At 50.2% G+C, this 24,160-nt stretch overlaps 1 protein-coding gene across 1 annotated transcript in view; it reads right to left on the minus strand.

Annotated features, from left to right (window-relative positions):
• Window positions 1-647: 647 nt before the first annotated feature.
• IRS2 (insulin receptor substrate 2) overlaps window positions 648-24,160 on the minus strand; it is a 29,126-nt gene continuing 5,613 nt past the window's right edge. Inside the window, exon 2 of the mRNA XM_065901887.1 lies at window positions 648-1,360. Within this exon, the coding sequence (XP_065757959.1) occupies window positions 1,356-1,360 (5 nt within the window). The 3' untranslated portion in view covers window positions 648-1,355. The remainder of the gene's footprint in view (window positions 1,361-24,160) is intronic.

Consider the following 24,160-nt stretch of genomic DNA (forward strand, 5'->3'; position numbering starts at 1 on the left):
GACTCTCAGAGAGGCACTGAGGATGGGCCCGTGGGAGTGGGGGCGCCTAGAGCCCCCCTCACCCGCGTGTCAAGGGAGCACAGAGGTGAGCTGGCACTCTGAAGGTCAAGGGCGGTGGCTTCTAGGGACACCCTCGGTGATCGCCACAACACTGGTATTTCCAGAACACTGAGAACACACGAAGAGGGGTCCCCTGGTCGGGAACTTCTCTGACACGTTACGTGCACTGTGAGATTGCTTCGGTTCCCATGTCCCACGATGCCTCCTTTATCAGGCCCTTTTCCTTTGCTTTCCTGTCTCTCTGTGTCTTTGTTGTCGCTGTGTGGGGCAGCCTCGTGGCCCGAAACCAGTGCGTCGTCATCAAGATAATACATTTTAGAAGAGACCTGCCCAACCCTTGACCCCCATCTTGGAACGGCTCGCATGCCTACGTGAATTTTTGGTTAGAGAAGTGCAAGCTCAAGGTTAAGGACGGCAGAGACATTTGAGCTTGTCAATAGGATCAAAGGCGTCTGCAATCTGAAGTGCCTACATAAACATCTACAGAGAGAAGCGTGAACAAGTCTCTTAAAGGTAAAAAGAGATACTCAGCCCACCCCCAACCCCGGCCTTCCCAGACCCCGCCCCTCCCACCCTCCCCCACCCCATACAGTTGATGATTTGCAAAAGTAGCTTGCTTTCGTTACATATAATAATTATTATTTATCCATCCATCTTCAGAGTCCAATCTCGAGTTGCATCTCCGTGGAGAGATGTCAGTCCCACGCGGGGGCTCTGTGTGGGAGTAAACACATAGGTCCCTGGGCTGGACTTGGATGAGCAGCTGTGTCCGGGGCTGGGGGATAAGGCAGATGACCGCGCTGGAGACTCAGCCAGCAGAGGGGGAACCCCCCCACCACGCCGACCCGGCTTCACCTGGAACTGAGGTAGGACGGTGGTAGTTTTGAGCGGATGTCCGTAAACACCAGATTTTACCACTTGAACGCGAGCTGGGAGAATCTCCTAGCATGCTGCGGGATACATCTGCTGCGTCAAAACGAGGGCGAGGAGAGAGAGAGACACTGGCCACGACCAAGACTGTCCGATCTTCTCGTGAGTCACTCCTTCCGCTCATGTTGAAAACCAAAACACAAACCGGGCGAGGGGGAGGACTGCACCACCCCCCGCCCCGGAGGCCGGGGGAGACGGGCACGTCGCGTCTGACTGGGTCACAGGTGCGTCCACACGCGCCAGTCGCTCAGACCCAAAAGGAAATGGCAAGCAGCTTCTGATGTGTTTTAAAAAAAATGCTGAGCATCTTCTTCCCATGGTTTTCTGTGATGCGTGTCGTCACGGGGGTGAAGCCGGATAGGTCTTCACTCTGCAAGAGGAAGCAGATGCATCAGTGGGCTTACTGTGCGCACGGTCACCCTGGGTGGGGAGGCGAGGTCCCCTCTTCCCCGGCTCTGGTCACTTTTCAGGAAGCGATCCACTTTGGGAAGCAAACTTTTACTCACTCCGTTTTCCTAGAGACAAGCTCGATGGGTAAAACTCCCACTCAGTCTCCCTGGAAGCTGGGCTGATGGATTCACAGTGTGCTAGTGAGATCCATCAAGCGAGGGTCCTATTTTCAATGCAAGAAAACCAGCCAGGATTCTCCCCTTGGCGGGGAGAGAGGCCGTGTGACCTGGCCAGCGCCCCCTCACCGCCCGGGGCCCAGACCTTCCTGGAGACGGAGGGGGCAGGACCCACTGCCTTCCTCACGGGGCTGTGGGGACAACGAACCCTCTCCACGTGGCGCAGCGTGCTGTCAGCCACACAGACGGCGCGACTGTGTCACAGTGAGACCGGGGGAGAACTGACAAGTCCACACGTCTGCCCCAGGGAAGCCCTGCTCATGGATCCTCTGCCTGTTCCTCGTCCAGTTCAGGTCAGTCGCTCAGTCGTGTCCGACCCTTTGCGACCCCATGAATCGCAGCACACCAGGCCTCCCTGTCCATCACCAACTCCCGGAGTTGACTCAAACTCATGTCCATCGAGTCGGTGACGCCATCCAGCCATCTCATCCTCTGTCGTCCCCTTCTCCTCCTGCCCCCAATCCCTCCCAACATCAGGGTCTTTTCTAGTGAGTCAGCTCTTTGCATCAGGTGGCCAAAGGATTGGAGTTTCAGCTGCAGCATCAGTCCTTCCAATGAATATTCCCTGTTCCCAAAATGACCCTAGATCTCAAACCCTCCCGTTACACACTCCCTCCCTCTGCCGATGAGCCCGACGGTGACCTGGCAGGGTGCCCACCGGCTCTGCCGACTGCTGAGAGACTAAACTTCCTCAACTTTGTCCAAATTCCCTCAGCTCACTCCTGCTGCTCCTTCTCCAGGGGACACAGCAGCCGGGGAGACTGACGTGTCACGGCACGCCGCCTCTTTTCGGCTCTTAAACAAGACCGCCAGGCTGAGTACCCTCCCCGGTCACAGGGGCGCCCGGCGGGTCACGTGCCGTCGTAAACAGAACAGTGTCGTCCGCAAGGCTGTGAGTTACTTAACCAGCATCTCTGCATGTTACTCTAAAATCACTTAGATTCTAATGATTGGTTCTCACCACACTCCCGGATTTACTTCTTCGTACATCTACTGTTTCTTGTTCATCTTGAGCTCTGAGGGCTAATCCCAGCGAGACGGAAATGTCCAGGGTGTCCCATGGCCGAGAGTGGGCACCTGCCCCGTAGCCAGGCGATGCCCAAACCAGAGCCAGCACAGACGCCGCTATCTACCCACAACATAAACAGTCACTTTTCATGACTTAAAGTTCCCAACAATGTGGTATTTTAAGACAGTGCCACTTAATCTTATTATATTAAAAAAAGCTTATGTCTTTTAAGAAACCTAATAGGTAAACTACTCGGAACATGAAATGTAATGGAGAACAGGGCCCCAGAGTTCCTCCAAAGGAAAGGTGTGTCTCCATCTATTTCAAGTTCTCCACTGAGAACTTGAAGGTTTGCATCCCTTAATTACACAGGCAATTGTCAAAATCTACCTGAACTACCGAAGAATTGATGCTTATGAACCGTGGTGCTGGAGAAGACTCTTGAGAGTCCCCTGGACTGCAGGGAGATCAAACCAGTCAATCCTAATGGAAATCAACCCTGAATATTCATTGTACGGACGGATGCTGAAGCTCCAATCTTTGGCCACCTGATGTGAAGAGCTGACACGCTAGAAAAGACCCTGGTGCTGGGAAATACTGAGGGCAAGAGAAGCAGGCAGCAGAGGATGAGACGGTTGGATGGTATCACCAACTCAATGAACATGAACTTGAGCAAACTCCATAAGATGGTGAGGGACACGGAAACGTGGCATGCTGCAGTCCAGGAGTCGCGAAGAATCTAACACGACTGAGTCACGAACGGAACCACCACCACCTGAGCTCCGTCTCCCCCTAAATGAGGCTGCATTTCGTCAATCCGGCCCTGACCGTGGGAAGAGTCCTGTGGCCACCGCAGAGGCAGTCATGACCCTGTGGGTCACACTTCCAGAGAGAGTTCCGTTCAGAGTTTATTTTTATACTAATGATTAGCTAAATGTGGCTAAATCGTCTTGTGTTAACACTCAACCCCATTACCTTGAAAACAACTAAGCAAGTAAGTTCTCTAACCCCTCACACTCTAAACACACCTTCACTGAGGGTTAACACTTGCTGAAAAACTTACTTTCCTTTACCATCTGCAGATTCACAGGGCCATGGACATTTCTGCTGTTTTTAAGGGTGTTTTACGGCTATGAACCACTCCTGCCATTAGAGCGCCATCAGCTCTAATCACGTTAACGTGTCACTTCCTTGAAGCACAAACCACAGAGCTGTCAGAACTTCAGTTTCTAAGCATCAGCCTTCTGAAAGCAGAGCACTCGGGGGTCAGAAGTGAACTGTGTATTTATTCCCGGTGACCTTTCAGCCTTCTTCCCAATTCTGCTCTTGAGCGGCGCCTCCGGGAGGCTCGCGGGAGGATGAGGAAGGCGGTTTCCACCGGAGTGGGAGTCACAGGATGGCTGTTTTCCCGGCAGGGAAGCAAGGACCTCCTTCACAGGTGCACTGCCCTCTGCAGACACCTGCATTCCGAAGGATGTTCAGCTGTGGTCCCCAGCAAAGGGAGAAGGCGCTCTTCGAAGGGCACAAGCGCGGGCCGTCAGCAGCCCAGGGACACGGCCAGAGGTGGGGACAGCGAGGAACAGGGCTCCCCAAGAGGCTGAGCCAACGGCTGGACAGCCCCAGGCTTCCAAGGAGAGGCAGGGGCAGGGGCGTGGTCCTGCACGCGGCCGGGGGAGCCACGAGGATGCGCGCACACACCACACACATGCCGTCACAGGGAGCGGAGTGTGCTCACAGCACGTGGGGAGGATGTGGGCAGGCTGAGGCCAGAGAGAGGACAGGCGTCAGCTCAGAGATGAGCGTCTGGGCGAGAGGTGTGTGGCGCTTCAAACGCGGATGCATCCAAGCATGTGGATGTGTCCTGGACCGAGCCAGCGGCACCACGTGGGTGCTAGCTGTCTCTCACTGGGCCAGAAAACAGCGGCCCTGAACACCTCCGGTCAGGGCAGGGATCCTCCGCATGGCCCCCCGGAACGTGAGTCCAGGCCGCCCGCCCATGTCACCTGCTGCTGAAACCCTCGAGGTTCACCCCTGACTCACAGGGCGATCCTCCTGCATGTGCTCTGGCAGGAATCCTGACCCAGGATCCTCAGGAGGGGACCTGCGGGAGGAAGGTGCAGGGACCGCTCAGGGGATGTGCCTGGGACACAGGGGTCAAGTGCGCTGAGCAAGCAGCCTCTCTGCAGTCAGAGGAGCATCCAGAACCACCCTTGGTCCTGTCGCTCCTTCCTGCAACCCACATCCCACATCCCACATCCCACATCCCGCAACCTGCATCCCAGGGAGAAGGGGCCAGAAGCAGGACCTGAGTCCACACCTGCCATGTATTTATTTACTTCTGAACGTGAAAGCGTTAGTCGCTCAGCCATGTTCGACTCTGTGCAATCCCATGGACTGCAGCCCGCCAGGCTTCTCTGTCCGTGGGGACTTTCCCAGCAAGAATACTGGAGTGGGAAGCCTTTCCCTTCTCCAGGGGATCTTCCTGACCCAGGGATCGAACCCAGGTCTCCCGCATTGCAGGCGGATTCTTTATCATCTGAGCCACCGGGGAAGCTTAAAATCGCTCCTCCCCGTGAAAATTAGCCTGGTTCAGTCAACTAGGGAGAAAAAAAAAACCCTCTAGATCATCACCCCTCAACTTTATTAACTATGGATTCCAGCAAAACTGTATTTATTTTATTATCCATGTTAATCCTACTAGAGGCAGAGAACAAACAATTAATTTTCTGATCTCTCTACACTGCCAATCAGTATGATACGAGACACTCTCTGAACTGAGAGGGTACAGGGGTAACATGAGGAAGAAATGTGGACAGAACCACATGCTACCCAGGAATACAATCACAGAGCAACATGAGCTAATTCTGACTCTGCTCCTGGAGGTAATGCGTCTAGGAACAGTGGAAACTTACTGACGCACGTTGAACTGGTTGTATAATTACACGCTGTACTGCTCTGAGCTTAGACACTCCTCTGTAGAGAGACCCATTCACAGAAGCATCAATCGAGAGCTACTTGATTAAAAAAAAAAGTTTCAGCAGAAAGACTGAAGCTGTTCCACAAGGCACAGCACACAGCCCAGCCACGCCCACCTTCTTCTTTTCACTGTCACTGGTGACAAATGACATCCACGTGACGGATACAGTCCTTTCAGTTACTGTAAATCCCTGGGGACCAGGGCTAATTCCGCCCTTTCTCCTCCATTTAAAAGATCAACCAGAATGCAGATGAGCACAAGTGTGGTCAGCAAAGGCCCACCTCCAATTTGCTCTATTTTTTAGAGAAAGAAAGGAAAACGAAACATATCACTGAAAAAAACTGTCCTTGAGTCAAGCAGGGGAGCCGCCACGCCTCGGACCTGGACACACGTCACACCACCACCAAGCTGGCCTCCCAGATTCCACACACCGTGGTGGAAAATGTGGTGAGCGGTGGGTTGAGAAGTTTTCAGAAATAAATCAGGGAAATGTGCTCTGGCAAAAAAAGAAAAAAAAAAAAACCTCAAACAGCATTCTGGAGCATGTTCTGACTCATGGCTTTTTAAAGTGATGTCTTGTGATTATTTGGGTTTGGATGCAGACAAGAGTCCGTGTGGGGCTCGTGTAGGCGCCCTCCCGGGGAGGGACTGGGGCCTCCCAGGCTCTGGTGAGCTGCAGCGCACCAGAGAGGAAGCAGAGCCAGGCAGCAGGTACGCAGGGGCTAGTGTTTCCAGGCAGGTCTGAGTAAGGGGCAGTACGGACACTTGTTTGCATGACAAAAAGGAGACATTATACTTCTTAAAATAAACGCTTATATTTCCAGTAGCAAACATGATTAAAAAAGAGCTAAACCCTCTGGGGAGCCCAAACGTGTCCCAGAAGTTCACTGAGACTTCTTATGACAGACACAGAATGATGGGAGAAAATAAACTTTTCAGTTACATGAGAAATTCCTAGAAAAGGCAACCTGATAATTCAGTATCTACCCACTTTACTAAAAGCAAAAACACTCTTAGGATATACAAAAAAAAAAAAGTAAGGTTGGGTGTGATAACAAGCAAGCCAAGGATTCTAAGAAAAACGGTCACTTAAACTTTGCAAGCGGGGGGAAAAAAAAAACTCACAAGGAAAATACGGAAGCACGGAGTCTTCCAGGGCAAACAGGTGTGGTCAGTGACTTGATCAACCCAACTGGTGGAAGACCTAGAACCTTCTGGAGGTGAGCTCATCATCTCCACGGACAATTAAAATCATTTCATCCCAAATGCTTGTGATTAAAGGCATTGCCTGGCATCAAGTTGCAACTTGATGTTAATGACACAACAGGAAACAGGATGAGAAGTGTTCACATGAGGCTGGGGTTAATAAAAGGCGTCTCTCCTCTAGCTCGTGTTTAATCCTGCACACGAGACCCTCATCACCGAGGCCGAGAGCCAGCAGGCGTCCTAGACTCTGCGTGTGCACGTGTGTCTGTGTTAGTCACTGCAGTCGTGCCCGACTCCTTGCGAGCCAAGGACTGCAGTCCACCGGGCTCCCCATCCATGGGATTCTCCAGGCAAGAACACTGGAGGCTGCCACTCCCTTCGCCAGGGGGTCTTCCCGACCCTGGGCTCAAACCCAGGTCTCCTGCCTTGCAGGTGGATTCTTTACCAGCTGAGCCACCAGGGAAGCCCGGACTGTTTGTTAACACGCTTCAAATCCCAACCCCTTCTCAATTATCCACAGCAACTCGGGTGACCCTCACAGTGAGTAGCCTGCACCGGCTTTATGTCCTAATGCTTGAGTGTTCATTCCTTTCCTGTTTGTTACCTGAAAGCCTGATGTGTGGATCCTCTAAGCTACTCTTCCAAGGCAAGACTTCTCCAGCACGACAGGATAAACATTACTGATTCTGCTCCAACTCCCTGGTGGCTCAGATAGTAAAGAATCCACCTGCAGTGCGGGAGACCCGGGTTCGATCCCCGGGTTGGGAAGATCCCCTGGAGGAGGGCAAGGCCACCCACTCCAGTGTTCTGGCCTGGAGAATCCCCACGAACCGAGGAGCCTGGCGGGCTGCAGTCCATGGGATCACAAAGAGTGGGACATAGCTGAGCGACCAAGCACTTGCTCCAACTCAAAAGCCCCAAAAGGCAAAACTGCCCCTGAACTGTCCGCGGACCCTTCTCCTGCGTGCGGGCTCAGTCGCTCAGTCGCGTCCCACTCTCTGTGACCCCGTGGACTGCAGCCCACCAGGCTCCTCTGTCCGTGGGTTTCTCCGGGCAGGAGCACTGGAGTGGGTTGCCATTTGCTCCTCCAGGGGATCTTCCCGCCTCAGAGACCGAACCCACGTCTCCTGCATTGGGAGGTGGATTCTCTATTGCTGCGCCGCCTGGGAAGCCCAGACCCTTCCCTTAGAAATTATGAAATGTGGGGTCTTTTCTAGGTAAAACCAGATGAGGCAGCCTCCGTGACCTGCCAGCCACCTCGGAGCTAATCGGCAAGAAAGGATAATCCTTAACTTCTCCCAGAAGTCTCGTCACTGCAGCACCGGGGACACGGCTGCCCCTTTCTGCAAATAAGACGGGAGGGCCTCGGGGAGGAGTCAGGAGGACTCCTTCTGGGTCCTGGAGTCTAAACCTTTACATGCGACCATCAGCTGTTTGTAAACTCCCCCAGGAGACGGAACCTTGCAGATGGTGGATCTCTGCTTGGCGTGCCTGGACCACCTCATACCCGGTACTCAGCGTGTGCCTGTTAAAGTCCTTCACTAAGCGCTGATGAGTTCAACAGAAACCAAAACCCACTTGGTTGGTGTCAGTTCTACAGGCAGAAAAGCGGGATAAAAATCTTCTCAAGGAGCACAAAAGGGACTCAGGACTGTCCGAAGCCCAGGAGAAAGGAGTGGCCATCTGACAGAGAGGTCAGCAACGCACGACCAAACCCGGCCCTTGCCCGTTTCTGGAAATGAAGTTTTATCAGAACGTGGCCCTGGTCACCCACTCAGACGCAGCCCTTGCTCATCGTCAACGGTGGGGCTGAGTGAGGGTGACAGATACGTCGTGGCCCCGGAACACGAGGACGATGAGGAGGGGAAGGAAGGGTAAACTTGTGAGAGTTACAACGCATCTCCCTCCGTGTGTTACACCTCGCGGGTAGCCCCTTGGAAAACTACCTGCAAGCTTATGTGCTTTCGAGATCTGATCCCTCCACTTACAGCCTGCTATCCTGTTACAGACCCTCCTGAGAAGAAGGGAGCAAGTCACAGTCATTTATGAAGCCACCACGCTCTTTTGGAAGCGGTTTTCCTTACATGTCTATTTGATGTTTCATGAATAACAGCAGAATTGAATAAATCGGATTATAACTAAATATATCCTACAGTACTGCTCTTTCAACTCGAAAAGAAGTTACATACATTAGACCTGCAACTCAAAAAGGGTTCAAATCTCTTCTCTTTCTTGGGTCATTTGAAAATGCAACTCTAAGTATTATGTGTCTGCCCTCGAAAACAATAAATGTTAGTTTGGGCCAAATGATAGAACTTGCATTAAAATTCCAACTAAGCAACGAATGGCACAATTCTTTCCTTAGCTCTATTATTAAGGTACACTATAAAAATGTTAATACCATGTCCAGGTGAAGTTCTCAAGCCTAGACACTATACTTTTTTCATAAAGTGGAAACTATATATATATCAAACCTAACTACTATAGTTTTCCTATGAAGGACTTTCCTCGTGGCTTATCAATAAAGAGTCTGCTTGCAGTGCAGGAGACCCGGGTTCAACCCCTGACTGGGGAAAATCCCCTGGAGAAGGACATGTCCACCCACTCCAGTGTTCTTGCCTGGAGAATCCCACGGATAGAGGAGCCTGGCGGGCTACAGTCAATGGGGTCGCAAGAGTTGGACACGACTTAGTGACTAAACCTACCTACCTGTAAAGTGAAAGGAATGTAGAATAACAATTTATTCAAAATACAACCATCCCCAAATATCCTGTTGTTACATAACATTTCAAATGAACCGTTCTTTCCTTCGGATATTTAAATATTTAAGAGTTTCTATTAGGTCTTTTATGTTTTATAGTTTGATTCATTTTGTTTTTATTATTGAAACTGAAATAAGCATCTTCCAGAAATCTGAAATTATGCGAAACACAACTCAAGCCCCCTCTAAAATATCACTGAATAGGAAACACACTTATGAGTATAGGTAAAAAGATACATCTTCAGGAATCTGAAACTGTTTTTTATACTGAAGGATGGTGCAAGAACTTGGGAATGTATTAAAAACAGGAGCCGTGAAAGACTTATCATATGGAAAAAAAAGAAAGGATTTAAAGAAAAAAGGGGGAACATATCCTGACCCACCGCCACCCCCCAGCCAGTGACCCGAGCCGTCTTCCAGCACTGGACACAGACTGGGGGGCCTAGACAGCCTCGGCGTCCAGACTGTGGGTCAATCTCCCACCGACAACACATCCTTGACCGGGCGGCCGGCTCCCTTTCTTGGGAGAAGAATCCACCCGGCCTTCAGGCTGAGATCTAGGCTCTGCCTACAGAGGGGAGGCCACAGGCCCCCAGCCGGGCAGCCCCACGCTCCGGAGTCTCGGGGCACATCTGCCATCGTGGCCTTTGGTTCATTCAAACCTACACCCGTGAGTGACGTCACCAGCAACTGCAGCTTCGGGCAGCAAGTAAACAGGCCATGAATGCACAAACACGCGGGCAAACAGCTCCCGGAAAAAAATGAATAAACTTGTTTTCACTGGAAAGGAGCAGAAGAACAGAAGCAGGATTGTTTTTTGATGGGGGGGGGGGGCGGGGGGTAAGTCCAGGCTGTTTGAAGCAAACGTTCTCGGACGCGGCACAGAGCGCCTTGCTCGGGCGCCTTCTGCACGCCCCGGGCACGGCCCGCGCATCTGGGCGGAGGCCCCGCCAGGTGGGCCACGGGGCCCAAGACCTCGGTTCCCTTGGGGTCACACACAGCCGCCCCCCCCAATGCAGACGAACATCTCAGTTCCTCTGTGGCCGATGAGAGCCACTTACAGCCTGATGAAAGTACCCGATTGAAATTTCAGTAACAAAAAGTGGGAGGTGCGGAGTTTCAGACCACCTTTATCAAGGTTCATTTACTGGAAACAAACCAAAAAAAAGGGTGGGGGAGACAGCAGCTGATGGCCACGCCTTCCCAGGGAAGAGGGGCCGGGGGAACCCAGACTCCGGTACCCCCTGGTCTGTAGACGACCGCCCGCGCCCCGCCCGGCTTCACCTGCAGACATCAGCTGCCTGGCCGGCCAGGTGAAGCTGCCGGGTACCCTCGTCAGCCCACGGGCCACAGAGTCTGTGTCTTCAGAACTGGAGCCTCGGCTGGCAAACCTGCTGGGAGACCTGTGGAGCCCCGGCACGGCCTGACCTCCACACAGCTCTTCCTCCACCTGCTTGCTGGGAAAGACCCCACTCACCCGGGCCCCTCGGGAGAGCCGTGGGAGCCTCGAGTTGGACCCTTGGCCCCCGGCCCCTCCTGGAGGGCCCAGGGCTGCCAGCTGGCAGACACAGAGCAGGGAGGTGCCTCCGGGGGGAGGACCGCAAGCGCGAGACGGAGGACACGCAGTCCTGTCCAGACGGCACACAGAGCTGGGACAGCCGTGACCACAAACCCGCTCCCCTTCCCCTCTCCCCTGGAGAGAAGGCAGAGGGCAGGAAGTCACACCCAGCCACGCCAAGACAGCGCCCCAAGCCGCTGAAGAGTCCCGGAGAAAACGCGGGGAAGACGATCAACTCAGTGTAAAGACATTTCTTACAGTAAAAGGAAGTGCTGATCAATGAACGCATCCCTGGGCTCCAAAGGCTGGGCGGGAGTTCTCTTCGACTCTCGAGAATGGAGGTGGCTCCCACCCACCTCTTCAGGAATGAGAAGGACGCAGGCGACTACGATGATGCCCCAAGATTACACACACAGGCCCTTCCCCCCAGCAGAGCATCGCCCAGACAAGGATGCCCCGTCCCGGCAGACCCCTTCCGCCTCGTCACACTTCACAGCTTTGCGACTTTGTGACACTCGCTCTACCTGAATTAAGATAAAATAACTTATTTTCTCCATCATCCGTAGAGCGCAGCTGGCCATTTACAATTTCTACTTGTTGTATCGAACTGAATCTGAACTGAACAGGAGGCTTCACGGTGTCCCGACCCGTAGCTGAGAGGAACAAGAGTAAGCCTGCCCCCGGTCAAACGTGTCCGACGGATCTGAGACGACGCAGGCATCCAGTTGTTTCCGAGCCTACGCGAGCCGTCTGCCTGCAGGGCCGGGGAGCAGTCGCCGAGAAAGAAACAGCCCCTGGCCGCGTGTGCCCCGCCGAGACCCTGGGCGCTGGTCACAAAACTCCCGACACGCAAACACACAGCCTCCTGCCGGGGTCCCTTAGCCACCAAATTCTCTGGAGCAACTTTACAAACCACAGATATCAGGAGACCCACGCGCGTGAGCGTGTTTCCTAAGATGTACACTTGACAGAGGAAACGGAATTTCATCCTTCTGGTCTAGGATGACGTCATGGCAGCCCCTAAGGGAAGAAATAACGACTAATACAGATGAATAATCAGGACGACATCGTCGCTTTTCTCTTGTTCAAATGGGCGAGGTTCGTTAAGACACTTCACTCAGCCCATTGCTTTCTTACGCATTTAAGAAAAATTAAGTAAAACTCAGCCTACATTCCAAAGATAGACTTGAATCCATGTTAAATAATTAAAAGTCAAGTAAGTTACAAAGAACCACACATGAGACTATGCCTCAAGCATGCGGTTTCCTCGAAGACAGGCTGAAAGGAGGGGAGGGTCTTTCCCAAGTGACTCACTAGCTTCCCTTGGGCTCTGACACCCTCAGCTCCAAAATCACCCCACCAGCGCTTTCCTCTTCGGGTCCCATCTCCAAGAAATAGAGGGAACACTGACTTATCTTTCCCTTTAGTTTCCCAGTCAGCTGAGGAAGGAAACCCATTTGCTGCAGAGCCTGAGCCAGGGCCCCTTACAGGACGGCACACCTGGCGGATGGACGCCCTGGGGAGGAGGGAGTGACCGACCCAGGTTTGCAAAGGAGGGTCCCGGGGTACCGAGGGGACACGGAACCCCAGGCAGCCTGAGCCGCCCGGAGCACCGCTCCTCACCGCCCGGCAGAGGCTCCCCCGGGCCCAGCGACCGCTGGACCCCTTCCCCCTCGGGTGGTCCCTTTAAAAAACAGAAACAGGGGCTTCTCCTCCTTGGAGGGCCTACTAAACACCTGTTACAAATCCTAAGGCGCTTCCAGACGCATCTGCGCGGCGGAGCACGTGGTTCTGCGGCTGCACACGGGGGCCTTGGCGGCACTGCTCACCCTGCGGCAACGTCCCCCCGGCCTTCCCCGTCCCCCCCGGCCCCCGCCCCGGCCCCCCGGCCCAGGGACCCTGCAGCAGCGTTCCCCCCCAGAGAACTCCGGGGTCTCTCCGCCTGTGATGCACGATCTTTGAGAAAGAAAGTCAAGAGGTGACACAGACCATGCGAAGTGGGAGAAAAAAGATGCTCTGGGGACATGAGAGGAAAAGCGCTTAAAACGCCTCACATGAGGGTCCGAAGCCACGGTGCTTCCACCTGCGCTGCTGGGCAGTGGCAGTCTTCACGGCAGGCGCCACACGTCGCGGGCGGCTGTCCGGGCGTCCCCAGCGCCCTTGCTCGCTCCCGGCTGCACGGGTCTCCTCCGGGCCCTGGGACGCACCGGCGACTTTCTGCCCCGGGCCTTCGCCCCTCTAGCCACTCCCTCTGCCCACACGGACTCCCCCGTAAACACCCCAGACCTCGCCTCCTCTTCACCTTCTGCCCGCCTCTCCCCTGTTTAGTTTCGGGAACACTTGTCATCACCTCTATTCATGCTCTGAACACACGTCAATATTAGATTTATGTCCTCAGTTTCAAAGGTAGGCTTGAAGATTCGGTACCTTTGTCATTTTTTTTTGGGGGGGGGGGTTGTTTCTTTTTTGTTTGTTTGTTTTTCCACTTGGAAGCCAAACCTCTTTCATCCCAGCCTGCACTTGGTATCTTTCAAATGGGTGACAGAGTTTTAAAGTACACAGCATGTCGCGATCTGCATCTCTCTTCCCAGGTGGCCCCAGTGATAAAGCAACCAGCTGCCAAGGCAGGAGATACTTGAGACGTGGATTCAAGCCCTGGGTGGGGAAGACCTCCTGGAGGAGGGCATGGCAACCCACTCAGTATTCCCGCATGGGAATCCCATGGACAGAGGAGCCTGACGGGCTACCATCCATGGGGTCACAAAGAGTCGGGGACACGACTCAATCAACTTGGCACGCACACAACAAGCTAGCTGAACCTGAAATCTGAAGGCAGGAGGACCCGCCCCAGCCTCCGTCTCTCCTGCTCCCAAGCCCACCTTCCCCTCTTCCCAGGAGCCCCTGAAAGGAAGTTCCTGTCATTTGTTTGCTTGCTTTTTTGAGGGTAAAAAAAAAAAAAAACAGATAAAACACACACTCTTTAAAAAAGGCTCAAGTCAGGGTGTGCCAAGCAGTTTCAGGCGTGCCTAAAGAAAACAGAACTCGCCTTAGAAAGCATCCGGACGTCTAAAAACTGAGTAAGGTTGAATCTGACCTATAGATAGAATTGTGATTATGTGAAATGTCTACAGATCGTTTATGAGAAAAATATTAACTGAAGTCGAAATGCTGACTCCTCACGGACAGCCACAGCCCTGAACACACCGCGCTCACGGCCGCAGCTCCAAGCGGCAGGGCCAGGGGACCGGGACACGCCCGGGTCCAGCCGCCCCTTGCACGGACTGCGGGGGAGCGTCTCTCTCCAGCAGGAGTCGTGGGCGAGCGGAGACTCAGAAGGCAGGGGAAGGGATCCAGGGACCTAGCGAAGTTTCTGGGGCTGGACGGCAGAGACAGGACGCACGGAGTGATGCTGGGAATCGTGAGGCAAGACGGCCCAGCGCTCAGAGGGGCTGGCAGCAGAATCAAACCTGGGGGTTCCCAGAGAAGAAAACTGATGTGGAAATTCCACTTCCCTGGATGGACCCCAAGTGAGTGTGTTGGGGGGCGCAGAGGGGGTGGGCAGGGGGAGGCACTCTGGGGCGCAGAGGGGGTGGGCGGGGGGAGGCACTCTAAGTTGTGATCGCACCGGAATTTTCCAGCAGCAACGGTCCATCCTGTCTCTGGCCAAGAACGGCTCAAGCAGGAACGCAAAGATGAACTCTGAGCATCCCAGCTGAACAGCCGCAGACTCGAGTGGCAAAGATGCACGCTCAACCACCCAGAATTATTCTAGGGGCTGAATAAAACGCTCGCTCCACGCCGGGGAAACGTGGGCATTTTACTAGGGTGCAATATTTCATTTGGAACCAAGTCTGCTCATAAACCAGCACGACCCACAGACTAAATCGCTTGCGGTAAGAAGCAAGAAGTAAACCGGCATGAAGTTCTGTCCCTGATTCTGCGTCTTCACAGCTCCGATTTGATCCTCAACACCACAACGTCTATCAACTTGGAAGCTACGTGAACTTTCACCTTGGAAAGAAAATGCTCATTTCAAACAGCTGTCAAAATAAATGAAATCGAAAGAATGTTTCAAAATCCATGAATGCTATTTATAGGAGTGTGGCTATATTTCATATTGAATATATTCACATCATTCACTATTCAAGTTTACTTTTTTTGTTGTTGACTCAACCAGTTAAGGTGGGTTTTCTGAAACGGACTGAGCTAAACGTCCACTCCTGTTTTATAATATTCGAAAGAAAAGAAGAAACAGATACTGCAGCTTTGCTACTAAGATATTTGGCGAAAATCCATCTAAGTATTTTCAACTGAACTGTACGTTTTTTAAAAGTTTAACTGGTGAAGTAAGAAGAGTTCTTTGTAGCAGTTTCGCCAAGCCTATTTGATAGAAATATTTGATTAGATATTTGTTTAAAAATTTGGTATAAATATAGTTGAGCTTATGAGTTAAGAGCTTATGAGTAGTCTATGGCTTTGTTTTCTGTTTCATTTGCATAATATGGAAAGTGTTATTTTAGGTCTCTTTCATGCTGGAAAACAATTTTTACAAGTACCTACATCATATAAGCATAAAACAGAAGCATGGCACCACCACAAATCACATTAACAATTTATCTTTGAAAAAACGCACGCAGGCTGTGGTGTAAGAAACAGACCCCTTTCCTTTTCTAGGCATTCCTGTTGTCTTAGCAGTTCAGGGGTTCTGGGATGTAGCCCCCCCATCCCTCATCTTCAAACAAAGTCAACCTGAACCACAGCCTCCAATCCACTCCCTGCTTAATCCTGCTTATTGCCTGGAGTTTCTAAAACACTACCTGCACACTCTTTCAATTGAGGAAGAGCATCCTGATCTAATTTCAAAACTTCTCCCCCACCTCTCAATTCCCCCATCATCCATCCATCCATCCATCTACCCACCATGGTCTCGGGAAGCCGTATGAGAGGGAAGCAGCGGGGACCGCGGTGGGGCCTCCGCTGGGCCTGGCAGGCCAGGGAACGGGTGTGTCCCTCCCAGGATAGGTCAGGGGCTTCTCCACGGTGTGACGCGGTCACTGACCTCAGCCTCCACGTTCCGTGGCTTTCCAGCACCAGCACCGGGCCAGGCAGCCAGCGCTTCGTCCCAGGTCTTCGCAGGAGGGCTGGTTTTCAGGGGAGGCGCCAGACCTCCTGCAGGGAGATGCTGGGGCTTTGATTTACAAACACGCGCATCTCGATTGCCATCCGCTTCCCACTTAACTGGGGAAATGCTCCCCAGAGCCAGCGCCCCAAGACAGGGCCCCTGAACTCAGCTTCCGTTTGATCCCAAGGGGCAGTTTCATCACTCCATTCACTCCTGGCCTGTTTACCCCACGCCCGGTGACAGCGATGCTGCGGGAATCGTGGTGCACACGCTACTGATGGCAGGCGCCTGACCCCCAGGCTGCGTCTGCCAGGAAGGAAGTGGTCTCTGCTCAGAGGCTGGCGAGACTGACAGCTCGTGTAAACACCGCCCTGGACCACTCCCCAGGGCGCGAGGCGGGTGAGACCCGACTACCCTTTCTTCCGAGCGTGGAGAGCAGTTGTGTGAACTGTTACATGTGTTTACATCTTCCGGTCTGCCTTTTGAAGGGGGCTCGGAGTCAACCCTTAGGAAGACAGCACCTTCTGAAAGATCATTTCTCATTCTGTAACAATGAAGGTAAGTAAATACATTTGTTTCCTCAAAAAAAAAAAGAAAAAAATCTCAAAAACAAGAAAGGCACTGGTGAAATGATCCCTTCTGGAGGAGGTCCCCTCTTAGCACCACTGATGAGTTACTGAAGGGTCCTCAGGCAAATTCTAAAATTGTTCGTTTTCGGACAGCCTCATCATCCAATAGAGTCGATGACTCATTTCTTAGAAAACTGCTAATGGAGTTATGCCTAATGAGGAGTATATGATATTTCACTTAGAAAAGGAATGCATCTTAAGGACCCCTCACAGAATGATGGAGACCACAGACCCACAAGATGCTGGCTCAGTGAACCAAGGTGACCCACCAACAAAGAAAAAGGACCTATGTTTTCCCAGACTGTAGAGGTCTTCTGATCTGAATTACCCCAAGAACGGTCTTTCTTCCTTCTCTCTTTTTCCTTACAAGGAAGCACATGAGTTTGACTGACTGCTAAGCCCTTGCCCTCTGCACCCCCAAGAGAGGCTGCCCACGTGGGCGCTGGGCCATCACCCTGATTCCAAGCTGCTTCCTCAGCTAAGTGTCTGCTTTCTCTGCTTCTGTCCACCATCACACCTCGTAGCGCATGCACGAAGCAATTTCCTGAGAGGCTCCAAAATAAATAAAGCCTAGTAAATAGCCCTTCTACAGACAATGCCTCATCCCAGAGGGGGCAGGCCCTGTCGGAAAAGCAAGGTCTTCATCGCCAGACAAAGGCCCGCGGAGACACAGAACATCGCATTCCTTCCTGAGAATGTTTGCAAACACTGCTACCCACTAACTAAACCAGTGACCTCGCAGGAGATGCCCACCGCCCCGGCCTGTTTTCACAACCTTCAAACGCGTTTCATCAGACCTGAGGGCTCCACCCCTTTTCCTCAAAGCAACCTTGGATTTTTTTTTTTCTTCTGACTGTCACCACACTGTGTGGAGAGACTTCTCATCTCAAGCATTTGGTGTTGCAAGGGGGAGGTATCTTATCAGACATGATATACAGTTTGTTTCATGAAAACAAAGACAGCTGAGGAATGTAAGTGTCCATTCTGCAGGTCACCGGAAGTCCAGGAAGACACCCAGGGGTCCCCAGAACAGATGACCAACCAACAGTCCAAATCCAGCTCTGAAACCCACCACCACCACCAGAGCCTTGAAAATAATGCTGAATCCTGAGCTCTTCAACCTGGCAGGTGTGGAAACCATTTTAAAAAATAAGGGAGCTTTCTGACACTAACACAACATTATCAGTCAATTACAGACCAACAAAAATGGAAAAAAAAATTTTTTTAATATATTAAAAAAAAAAAAATGAGGGTGCTTTCCTTTATCATCCAGTCTTCCTGCTTAGCTGACCCATCTTACTCTGAATGAATAATGTGTGGAAGAAAAGACAGGGCGATTCAGTATCACCAAGTGAGGTAACAACCCAGCTGTTAACCTGAAAGCTGCCTGAGGCGAGTCTACAGAAAATCCCAAGGTCGCTACAGTGAACGGACTTCCCGTGCAGACAGCGTGTAGGGCCTGCAGAAGACGGGATATACTGGCCGCAGTCAGGTGGTAAGACGGCATCTTTGCGAGGTTCAACCCACCACCGCCCGTCCTGGCTCCGGGATTCCGAGACAGGTCGCTGGGACTCTTTGAGCTGCAGGCTCCTTATTCCAAAAACGGGGACCCGGGCAGCTCCGCTCTGAGGTAGGGCTTTTGGAGTATCACGTGAGACTCTAGGTATTAAAACCTCTGAACACTATAACGTGACAAAAAGCCTACTCTTTGAATTTTTAACACTTCTTTTGACTGCAAGGGGAGAGAGAGGGACATGCAATTATTTTTCAACACTGACCAGAATAACGGTTGCATTTTCATCATCTCAGCTTTAGTAGCATTCTTTCAGCCTCATTCACTGCTCTTCAAGTTTTGGGCATTACTAGTTACACTTTTAATTTGGAGGCAAAAAAAATGGGCAGATATAAGTAAGGACTTTTGAATTTGCACTAAGTACTAGGTCACATTTATAAATATTAAAGATTATGCATTGATTCTATGTAAAAATATGTCATTATATTAAGATATACATATGGAGTTTAAGATAATTATTAAAATCACTAATATAATGAACTCTATATAGAACCTATCTTTTTTCACATAGAAAGAATTGGAATTTAACACTGTACTATAGTAATTCACTCAAGTTATCTGTGCCAATACCTAATGGATAGACTAAAGTCACAGTTAACACTATAGGTATACTTAAGGTCACACAGTTTTAACATGATTAGAGAACATTATTATTCCGCATTGGAGCTTGAATTATGAAAAAAATATCCACTGGATGAGAAATTATGAAACTAAACACATATACGCACACACACATCACCCCCAAATAATAATTTTTATGGAAAGCTGGGTACTCTTTAATTAAAACTGATACTAAAAAGCCCAGTGTTTACAAAATGCTATGCATGTAATCATTCGTTAATGTATGTTATAGACCACCATGTTTGACCAAATATTCCAAATTAAGCACCATAAGCCATGAGTATTTTCTAAATCCTGTCTATGGGCATAAATATCACCCCTGGAATGAGAACGCAGGGCCACATGTGAAGACACCTTTGCCTGATCAACTCTGGACAGGTAAAAGCAACTGGATACAAACTTAACATTTCCTAATCCAACAGAAAAGAAATCAGAACCTCTAACTTGACTGTTACAACACTTGTAAACATGCAGCCTACAAGTTTTAACCCAATTGCATTTCAGCGGAATTCAATGAATTCCATTCTGATGCAATGAATTTAATTAAATGAGACCCCCCCCCCCACCCCGCAAGCACAGACGTATCTTGTATACTTTGCACCCACAGAGCAAACGCTAGTTTCCAACACAGACTCCAGCTCTCTCTGTCCACACTTCCTTCTGTGCTCTTTAATTCCACGCACAGTTAATGCAAGTCTGTGCCAGCCAGCCAGAAAGACATGGGAGGAAGAGTCAGGAGCAATTACTAGACTCAGCATTTCCTCGATCTTGACTGATGACTTCACCAGTTCTCTCCAGAAACAAATCTACAAATCTATTGTAGACGAGCTCTGTCTACAGTATTCAGCCTTGAGTGATTCGGAATAATCACTGCCATCTTGAAGAACACACCCAAATTGATGAACTTAACACAGAAAGAATCTTCGCGCTGAAATGTGGAGAGTGCTGTTCTCAGGAAACCTACAACCTGATCAGTGACGGGTTTATAACCACTGATTTTGCAGGTTCAGAAAATTGTCCAGCAGATGAAAAATGCCAGCATTAAAAGCCTTCCCCGACTTGTATGGAAAAACATTCTGCTCATGTCTGCAGCAGATAAAGCCTAGAGAAACTCACCTACTACAGGGGCCCTGGCGAAGACCCCGTGGGGGCTGAGGGGGCAGGACTCTCTCCCGCTGTTTTTCCTGCTCCGTGTACTTGGCAGAGCAGATAAAAAGAGCCCAGGTACATTTTCCCTTAAGTTTCTAAGGTGAAATGGGAACATTCGATTCTACCCCAAAAAACCAAAACAAAAAACCCTTTCCACCTGCCAAATCTGATACCAAAAGTTAACTGGCTCTCGGAACTCCACTTCTACAGAAAATGAATTTGTGGGAATTTTAACAGAAAAGCCATTATCCCCGTGCTGGTCCTGAAACTTCTGCAAGTTCTTTGCATAAAGAGACGAGTTTTCATACTAAGGTCTAAAGAAAATAAAGCATTAATTATCTATTAAAATTCCTTTTCAGGAGGGTGGTGGGCCCACGGAAGAACGAGAGAATCAGACACTGGAGGTGTTCCTGACCAGCTGGGACAACCAGACAAACCAAAAACCGCGCAGGAGTGGCCACTCTCATTGAGTCGGCCGAGGAGCAAAGTCCCAGTCAAACAGTGATGACTCAGCAGCTCAAAGTTTCAGAGTTCTCTTTTTCTCTTGATGCTCCCCAGATGAAGGCCCAACACTGTCAATCTGAGAAATCTACATTCCAGTTACACATTTTCATCTTGACAATTTCTCTTAATATATGACCACATCATAAAAGGTCATCAGAAAGTGCGGTCCTGCTGTAGTTTCAGGATTAGAATGCTACTTTCCTTCGCTGTTACTCTACTATGGAATTTAAAACACTACTACATGACAATTGATAGTTATCTATGAAAAAAAGCAAACCTCAAGTGAAATAGAGATGGGAGTAAACAATGGCTCTTAGAGACTGGAGTGAAACCAAATAGAAGAGGCCTGCATTTCTCAGGAAGGTACTGACTCCATGTTCAGACAACTGTGAGGGTTTGGGGGTTTGTTTTTAATTTAAGAAGACGCATCAACAGAAGTTTCTTTCCTGCACACACTCGGGGTTTCAAGGTAGTTAAGTATCAACAGCATCGCGGGCTTTACTGGCATGCTTCTCTAGAGGAGCTGAAGCTCTCTGGATGTGGACAAGCTCCTGGACTTCCCCGTGGAGCACAAGAGGAGAGGGTAATAAGAACCTTGCTTTGCAGCCGGAGAAAGTGAGACAGAGGGACTCCTCTCCTACGTGACTCACCAAGATCAGCAACTAGAAACCTGGTTTCCGGATCCCTGGGTTAGTGCTCCACACGCCCTGCCTCCTTCTCTGAAGTACTATTTTGGTAAAGGTTTCTCTTTCAATAAAGGAACTAGAACAAGTCACATGACTTTCATTCAGGAAAGCCTGTGTGTGTTTTCATTAGCACCTTAGTTGTCTGCTCCTGGGAACAGGGTGGGAGCCGGGCACATGATTGGCTTATTATGATAAGAGCCGGCCAGCCAAAGCGGAAAAGCAAGCACGACAGAGAAAATAAAGTGTGTGTGGTTTGTCAAGCCATCTCCTTGGAGTTCTAAAAATATTCAGGTCCCCTGCTTGAAGACTTCAACAGACAACACTTTTAAACATAAATTGTGATGGTGTTGCTCTCTTATCCCACGATTCTTTCTGTGGGATATGAATAAATAGTCCTTTTATCAAACAAATTTAAATACAGATGCTTTCAGGGTAATTCTTATCTAATCTGCCTTGTACATACACACACACCAATTTTAGAACAAAAACCTCACTAAAAGGGAATACTAAAATAGCATAGTTTATACAGTATAGGACAATCTATAATCCTAACAACCAAACATACGAAGTTAATTTTAAAAAGCGGCTTTAATGCTCAGTAAATTCAGCACAGCAGGTCTGTTCCCAAACAACAACACCGTAAAGATGGCTTAGACTTTTCCACAAACACACCCACAAAACACAGGATAAGTACCTTCTCCCTGCTCCCAAGTGAGATGCATAATTTAGAGTCAAAATTTCATCTTCTCTGGACGACCTACAAAGACATAAACACATGTCTGGGTGTCCATCTAAGGGGTACTAACTTTTTAATTGGCTCCAGCATGGAAACTCCACCCCCAGCCCCAATTCTACTGGAAACATCCAAGCAGGACACGTTGCTGGAACCTTAACTCTTTGTCACCGCTTATGCAAACGCCAAACACTGCCCACGAGACCCCGGATGACTCCGACTCCGTGGGGCTCACGGAGCGTTTCCACGCGGAACCCGAGGAGCTGAGTGTGGAAACACAGCCACTGCTGAGGGTCAGGGCAATGCACCCCATGACTCAGGAAGCTCACTTTCCGTTTTATCTTCAAAGAAATGCTTTGCAAGTCTTCCCTCCATAAATCATGCTCTCAAAGAACACTTATCTCCTGTGAACTTTTTATTTATGAGCATCACAAACCAATGTCTATGCGCAAACAGGAGTTAAATAAAAGTGGATGCTCCTTTCTGGCTCCACAGAAACACAAGTAAGCTTCGCCCCCCACCCCCCGCCCTGTTAATTAAAACGAGATCCTCCTCTTCCCTAGTCCACTGTTCTCTGCGCTCAAATTAGTCTACCAGAAATCCATTTAGCGTGTAGGCCTTTTTGAAAGAAAGGAAAAAAAAAATATGGTTTGGACACAATGGATCAATTGTAGCTATCTATTTTGTTTAAAAATAGTCTTTTCCCGTTCTTAAAAGGCTGTTTACCATAACACTCACAGAGACTTTGGACAAACGGCAATCCAAAGGGATTTCAGTGACCACGGAATTTACAAACTGTTTTGATTTCAGAGCCCTGAATCCTATAGGTTGAGAGGAATGTTATACTGGTGGGAAATTCAGGACAAAACAAGCCAGACCAGGCCTCTGGCTAAACTTATCTCTCGCAGTTTAAAATTTTCTCTCATCTGAAAAGGGCATTACAGCAGCCGTGAATCATGTTTCTGAATGTATCTACTTTATCCGAAAGGCCTTGGATTCCTTCAGGCCTGGAGGCACACACCCCAGCTCACTCTTCCGCTAACTGCGAGAAGCGCCTCCCAGGGCCTCCTCAATCCACTCCGGGTTTTTCCTGCCTGCTCTACCAGAGGCTGTGAAAGGTGTTGTGTTCTCAGGCTGTTTTTTTCTGATGAGAATCAGATTTCAGCAAGATGTACTCTGGTGTTCACTATGGTCTATACCCCTTCCCGTGCGTGCAGATTTTCCCCCCAGTCAAGTCTAGTTACGCTGCTGTGTTTATCTAGCCTGTGTCTTGGATGGCACCTAATAATCCTTCAACTCCCAGACACACCAGCAATTTTTCAGAAGCACCTGTAGGGCTTAAGTGCCTCCAAGAAAACCGACCTTCAGCTGAGCATCACCATTTACGGGGCACATCCTGACGGCTTCCAACTTGCGTCATTAGATGCCGCAGGGCCGCGTCCCTGAGAGTTCTCTGTGCCTCTTTTCGTCTTGTAGTCCATGATTTCAGAAAAAAAGCAAATCGCTTTTCCTCTATGTGTAAGAATAACAGGGTACCCACCCTACAGCTATAACTTTAATTTTTTTTCTTCTTTAAATTTATTTTTATTTGGAGGATAACGGCTTTACAGTATCGTGTGGGTATATACACGTCAACAAGAATGGGCCACAGGGGTGCGTACGTCCCCGCCCTCTAGAACCCAGCTGTAACTTGAACTCCCATGGATTCGAGAAAACACATGCTGGATTTACCCCGCATCAGACGCGTCTGTTTGCTTTCAGAACACAAGGTGTACAGGTCCCCACGCTGCGCCCATCATCACCCTGCAACCCCGGCAGACTGCTGACCTCCGGCCAGCGTCTGAGCACTGTTCACTACTCTGTCCTCCGCGGTTCCCACGGCGCTTCTATCTTCCTGCACGGAAGCAGCTATAAAATTAAGGAACTCTTTGAGCCCACCCTCCCACCTCTCCTCCCCCTCGTCATTCCGGGTCTGAGACAACCAGGTCAACGCAAGCACACCTCGGTCCCTGCGGA

The sequence above is a fragment of the Muntiacus reevesi genome, chromosome 11 (genome assembly GCF_963930625.1).
Source record: "Muntiacus reevesi chromosome 11, mMunRee1.1, whole genome shotgun sequence".
Taxonomy (NCBI): Eukaryota; Metazoa; Chordata; class Mammalia; order Artiodactyla; family Cervidae; genus Muntiacus; species Muntiacus reevesi.